We start from the raw sequence: 6,849 nt of genomic DNA on the forward strand, positions 1-6,849 counted from the left end.
CTGCGTATGTTTAGCTTGCTTTAAGGCCAAAGTATACTTCGGTTTTTACTCGTATACGAGGGTCCATATACACTGCGCGTGATGCAAATTACATCACCAAAATAGTACGCGTGCACTCGTATAATGTATAACGAGTGGTTCCCTGCATTATTTTAGGAAAACGTTTTGTGATTACAGTATTGAGCTGCTGCAATGGAGCAGCTCTAATGCGCCATTAAAATGAACAGTGAAAGTAACAAAAGCTTATACAATACATTTTAACAGGTATAATTAAGTGTGGAAATAACTGAAGGTAATATCTGTTTGCTAAATGAAGCCAAATAACATGATTCATATTATTATTATTACTATTATTTTGTTTCTGTACCCAATATTTAAAAAAAAATTTTAAATTCTGTGAAAATACCGGTATCGGTATCGGCGAGTGCCAAAAATGAAAGTATCGGTATCGGACTCGTTATGAAAAAAGTGGTATCGGTGCATCCCTAATAAAGATGATTAAAATGAATACATATGGATGACAGTTGATTACAATAATATTTCAGTTTATTTCCATCATTAGTAACAGTTTCCCCTGTGGGACAAATAAAGTTAATATTAGTCGTATATTAATAATGGAAATGAATAAATGCATAATAATCGTCATAATCGTAAAACCGTGATTATTCTTCAGACAATAATCGTACCAACAAAATCTATAATTGTTGCATCCCTAATCAGGACATGCATAATTGCAGGGTGTATCCTAACTCAATGGCTTTCTGCATAGACTAGCTGTTACCAGGGAATGTATCATCCAAATCACTTTGAAGATCATATGCTTCTATTTATTGTGTGACTATGGTGTCACTGCCAAGATTAAGTAAGCTAGTCAACAGATTCATTAGAAATCACTTGCATGCGACCAGAAGTGTTTGATGATGAATCAATCATACGGATCGATCAATTGAAATTCGTCTTTAATCATTTTGTATTCTAATGTTATAGACTGCAAGAGTGATGTCACAGAAATGGGGCGGTGCATTGCAATCAAGCGTCACAATAATCCATCACATCCGCAGATAATGACAACAAAACATCATGCTAGCAAGCAGATCATCGCTGGATAACTAGTAACTAATAACAAGTACTGTGAAACATTATGAATACGTCATATATCGAATTCGTTGTCCATTCAGCCTGAATGGATTGTGAAATTCCCGCGTGAATATCTCATGATTGAGATTGAATCACTGTAACACGTCATGTATGCCCCCATGAACGCGTCATATCTTGGATAAAGAGATGCTAGCTTCTAGGAACCGGGATAGTTTGAAATAATACACAAAAAGTCGATATAAATAAGTGTTTGTCTATATTGAAATAAACACAGATAAAAATACAAAGTTACATAAATGACGTAAATGCATATTAAATGAATGAAGATTAATTTATTTAATGCAAAATATAAACCACTCTAGAACAGCGGAAGCCCTAGCATTATTATATTTAATTTATTATTATTATTTCAAATTTTATAAACTAGCTTCAGGATGCGTAACGAACTGCACACCTTGTTAAAGTTTATCTTATATAACAGTTTCTACATCGTTCCTACGATTCTATTATATTGAACGGATTTTGTCGATGGAAGGTAAAGGCTTCTCTATTCAACTGACTATATTCATACACCGATCATAAATCACGAGGGAAAATACAGATTTATTAAGGAAACATAAACGCCGACTTACGTGCTTCTGAGGGTGTCAACTGATTTATCCCCGGCTGTGTGTCAAGATGGTTGAATTCCATGTTTGTAGTTAAATCATGCGAATTTTCCTCTCTAAAATGTATTCATTCCTTTCGTGAGACAGGGAGAAACTTTCTTCGATCGCTCCGGGTTTCCACAGGCACACGAAACCGATCTCTGTTTCTGTTCTGCTCACAAAATCCCCCAATCAACAATCAACTGAAGGGTCTTGGGAAAATATTATGGATACGACTGATGCATGAAGAGCCCGTGATTAAAGTCCAATCATAAAACTGTAGATTTGTCCCGGCCTGATGGAGCGGTGAGATTGAATAAACTTTCTAACACACAGCGGACACGATCTCTGTGTGCTCCCTCTGCCGCTCTGAAGGTGATGGCATGCGGCTCACTGTGAGCCGACGACCGTCCCAACTCGGCCTCCAGTGTGGAATGTTCCACATTTTACGTAGGGGTGGATCTAGAAATAAAGGAATCCCTAATTACCGGCGGATGGTTTGTTAATACGGCTTAGAAACTACAAATGTTGTCAGAAATAGTTAGAACATATCTACTGTGTCTTTTTTAATCTTTAAAATCTCGCATCTTTTAAATACTGTTACCTATTTTACCTGTCCAACCTGTTTTACATTAGAAGGTTCCGTCTGCTTGCGTCTCCAAAATGTTGCGTGTTTGTGACTCCGTGGACTAAATTTCATTTTAGAAAGATGCCATAACGACTATCCAAAGTGATGTTTCTCTCTCTCTCTCTCTCTCTCTCTGTTTTGAGCCCATATCACCTTTTCCCTTACAAATTATATGCATAAATATGTGTAAAAAATTGAACCACCCATGAAATCAAAATTGGAGTTTTGTGCCTTTTGTCCATATGTGTTAGCATAGAGGTCATGTATATGCTATATGTTGAAAAAATTCACTTTTACCTACTTACTTTTTATATATGCTTTCTCTTCCTGGCAACAGACCAAAAATATTGATGACTCATCCTGCACTGGCTTATTTTATCCAATCAAATGCTTGCTAACACGAGAACATCCCTCCCCTAATACAACCTACAATGCAAGTAGCAAATAATCATTTACACCTTCAAAATCCAGTCCAAACATCCTGTTTCAAAAGGAAACACATAAATACAGTGAAGAAACTGGTGTTTGTAACACATTATATTTTTATTCAAGTTTTTGTTTTTATGGTGTAGATTGGATAACATGTAGGCCTAGTGAAATTTCATAACATGATGTCACAATCATATTGCAAAAGAAATCAGTTTCTCATTCAAACAAACGGTTTAATGTTTAGTTCAGCATGACCTAATATATCCTGAGGGGCAAAACAATGATAACGAAAAAAATATGAATTACGAAGCTGCTTGCCACCTGTAGAGCGCAGCTGGCATCTGTTCAAGAGAGGATAAGAGTGGACGCTATAGGGAAGAGGGGGGTTGGTGTAGGAGTGAACTCGGGGGGTGCAAATGGCACGCTTGAGAGGGGACATCCCGTCCCCCGACATTATAATGTGTTTTATAGTTAAAGGAAATGTGAGTAAACTTAATGAGGAAAGTACTGTTAATTTTTTGCAAAGACATTCTCTTTTTTTCAGATTTTTTTCCTTACAGAATAGGGGTTCATTTTACCCGTTTCATGATCTTAAACTTTCATAATTGAACAAAATTAGCCAAAAAAAAATGCATATGTCCATATGCTACAATTGCACTTTGTTTTTACCCATATAGGTAACAGAGCCATACACACACAAATATGAACATGCAGAAGATGTTCACCCCTCCCCACACTTCACCTCTGGACACCTTTCCAAAGCCATGGATTGAACCTTGCACTGCAGAAACCACAGCCCCCTTTTTGCCCTTCTACACCTTCACGTGGCCCCCACCCCCTACTCCACCATCCAAAGATCCTTTCATTACCATGACAAACATTGTACTTACTGGGAAGACAAAGAGAGAATGAAAAGGGGACAGAGTGGGTGAATGACCCACTGTGACCCTACTGGACCAGTTTAAAGGCTTAAATTCCTCTTGAATGTCCTTCACTGTTGAAATATAGCCTATTGGTACATTTGAATGACAGTGTTTTTAAAAATAATTTAATTGTAGCCGCCTTAAGAGAAACCTTTATGCAGTGACCACCTTCCATGCACTGCAGGTGCAGTAGATACAGCTGTGGTATAAATAAGCTTTCCATTGATGTATGGTTTGTTAGGATATAGGAACAATATTTGGCTGATTTGAAAAGCTGAAATCTGAGGGTGCAGAAAAATCAAAATGTTGAGAAAAATCACCTTTAAAGTTGTCCAAATGAAGTTCTTCGCAATGCGTATTACTAATCAAAAATTAAGTTTTGATATATTTACGGTAGAAAATGTATGAAATATCTTCATGGAACATGATCTTTACATAATATCCTGATTTTTGGGATAAAAGAAAAATTGATAATTTTGTATTTTTGGCTATTGCTACAACCTGTGCTACTTATGACTGGTTTTGTGGTCCAGGGTCACATATGCTTGAGCTGCAAACACATCAAAAATTCTCTGGAACAACAGTCTTTATGATTATGACTGCATACACAAACACAACTTCATGAGTGAAGAAGAATAGTAAGCGAAACCCTGAATGTGAATGATAGGACTGTCAAACACTAAGAAAGTTTGTGTCCAAACAAAACAAAAATACTGCAGCAAAAGAGACAGCAAACCTCAATATTCACTTTGAAGTTTCTATTTCCTCAAGAACCGGCCACATAGAACTTCACAAAGCCAACATCCATCAAAGAGCTGCAACACAAAAGGTCATAAAACACCTTATTAAAGAAATATTGCCTATTCAAGTGTTAACATTATTTTCTCCAACCCCTGCAACTCTCTCTTCAGTAAAAAATCTCTCTGAATCTTTTTTTTTTTTTTTCAAAATTCATTGCATAATTCCATGTCATATGAGTATCTAACAGTTATTATCCATTCACCAAATGTCATTTCTTCACATAATGTGGACCACAGGACAGTTTCAGAAAACGTGAGGCTGTAGAGCAGTGATAAGACAGCTTTATTCGAAATGGTGGAAAATCTCATTGAGGAAAAAGAACATCCTCCTTCTAACAGAATGAAGTTAGTCCGAAAGCCATAATCCCTGTACAGAATTCCCTATTTAATGGATCGCACGCACCACCAGCCTTCACAAGGAGACAGATAAAGAGGTCTTGACAGCAAAAGGAGGACAGAATGAGCTCAATAACATACACAGAAAAAAAGAACAGGAAGGAAGAAGAAATAGACGGCTATGAAAAGCAAATCCTGTTAAGTTAACCACAAAATCTCTGGGCAAAGCAGTGACATCTGCTCCACCTGCTGAAAAGCACCACTAGCTGTGGAGAGCCCTGGACTACAACCAGATTTCAAGGGCAAGCTATGCTCTGCTGGTCATTACTCTTGCCAAGTCATTAAAAGCAATTGATGTATAATCAATATAAGGCAAACTGAAATTCAACTAGCGTTGTTTACTGCAATGGGATTTAAAGTAAAATGATGGACAACAAAAAGTTTTGAATTGGGTTCAAAAAATTATTTCAAAATCTGTACAATTATATATTTCAACAACAAATATATGCCAACAACTTCACGGTTATTTGTCATGCCAGTTAAGGCTGGAATACACGACTTCTGTACAGATTGATAAATAAGATGATAAATAAGTCTCTCCTTCAGAGACCCTGATCATAAAGTCAGAGTCAGTCAGCAGATTTTGGGCAGTCAAGAGTCGAATCTCTGACCTTTGAATCCATCCAGTCGAATGATATTGAACATGTTTGATGCCTATTTTGAGCTGATTTTAGAACATGTTTTGTTTTCATTTGTCATGTGTTGCTTGCATCTCAGAAAAAAAAAGATACAAAAGCTGTCACTGGGGTGGTATCCTTTCTACAGGTACACCTTTTGAAAGTGTACCGTCCCAGTGACAGTTTTTGTACCTTTTTTTTTTCGGAGAGCATAATGTGTGATCATCAGTTGTTTAGTGTACGATGCCCAGTTTTAATAAAGAACCATTTACAAAGTCTGCAAGTGTATTATGTGTACAATCTGCCCAGATTTTAAAAGTGGTGTAGTTTATTCCAGCCTTTTATTGAAAAAATGCAAGGTATTGCTCATTGAATGACTAGAGAAGCCCATCCCACTGATTAACTCATGTACTTTATGATGAATTGGGTGATTAAAACCTTCATGTTCTTGCTTGATCATCGAAGTGGTTGACCGCACCAAAAAAAGTGCAAACAGCCACAGACATATCAGGGAAAAGGAGGAAATTTCCCTGTGGTAAACTGATCCGCAACCTGGAGGCAGCGGTCAGAGGATGATGTAATAGCTGTTGCTAAGGCAACATAAACAGTTCAGAAACATAAGGAAGCACGGCTGGAACTGTTAGATCAGCTTCAGCGCATGGCATCACTTCTTCCAAACATGACTATGAACCACCCATCTACCAAACACACACTCGACACACACTTTGTATTGCCAGTAAGCACTGAAACACATCTCTGAGGAATGTGAATAACGTCAGTGAGATTTCACACTGGAAAATGATGGTACTAATGCTTGTGTGCGCAGATGTTTTGGACTCTCATAAAATGATATATTTACATGTTCATAAAGTATTCAGATACTGCACCTCTGCAGCGGCCTCTACATATACAATTAAAATAACACATTTTGAGAAATGAAATGCATAGAAATTGTCTATTTAGAAAGCTTGTCAAAAATCTGGCTTCATTAAAAATGCATCAAGAACAAAGTGAATTGCTAATACGGTTACTCAGATGTTTAGCAGGTGTCGTCAGTCTATCACTGTGTGGCTGGGTTTGCATACTGTAATATCTTTTATGACAAGATCATTACCAACATTTTTCCTCTGGCTTAAAAAATACAATAGTTGACATCAAATACATTTTTGGAAAGTTGACGTCCTGTCCGGTGCAATACACTATACTCCATATTAAAATATTTTTAACATTTACTAATTATTATCTTGTAGCTATTATTATCTCACATGAATTGAAGGATTACTTGAAATATTTGTGTGTTTAAAAATTGCA

General features: G+C 36.8%; 1 protein-coding gene across 7 annotated transcripts in view; it reads right to left on the reverse strand.

Moving 5' to 3' along the window:
- Positions 1-2,170, reverse strand: part of LOC107705598 (MAP7 domain-containing protein 1-like) — a 45,952-nt gene extending 43,782 nt beyond the window's left edge. For all 7 annotated transcript variants that reach the window (XM_016509033.1, XM_016509013.1, XM_016508985.1 and 4 more), the window contains exon 1: positions 1,731-2,170. In XM_016509033.1, coding sequence (XP_016364519.1) covers positions 1,731-1,791 — 61 coding nt within the window. In that variant the 5' untranslated portion in view covers positions 1,792-2,170. The remainder of the gene's footprint in view (positions 1-1,730) is intronic.
- Positions 2,171-6,849: the final 4,679 nt, after the last annotated feature.

Source organism: Sinocyclocheilus rhinocerous, unplaced genomic scaffold (genome assembly GCF_001515625.1).
Source record: "Sinocyclocheilus rhinocerous isolate Xijiao unplaced genomic scaffold, SAMN03320098_v1.1 scaffold222, whole genome shotgun sequence".
NCBI classification, from domain to species: Eukaryota; Metazoa; Chordata; class Actinopteri; order Cypriniformes; family Cyprinidae; genus Sinocyclocheilus; species Sinocyclocheilus rhinocerous.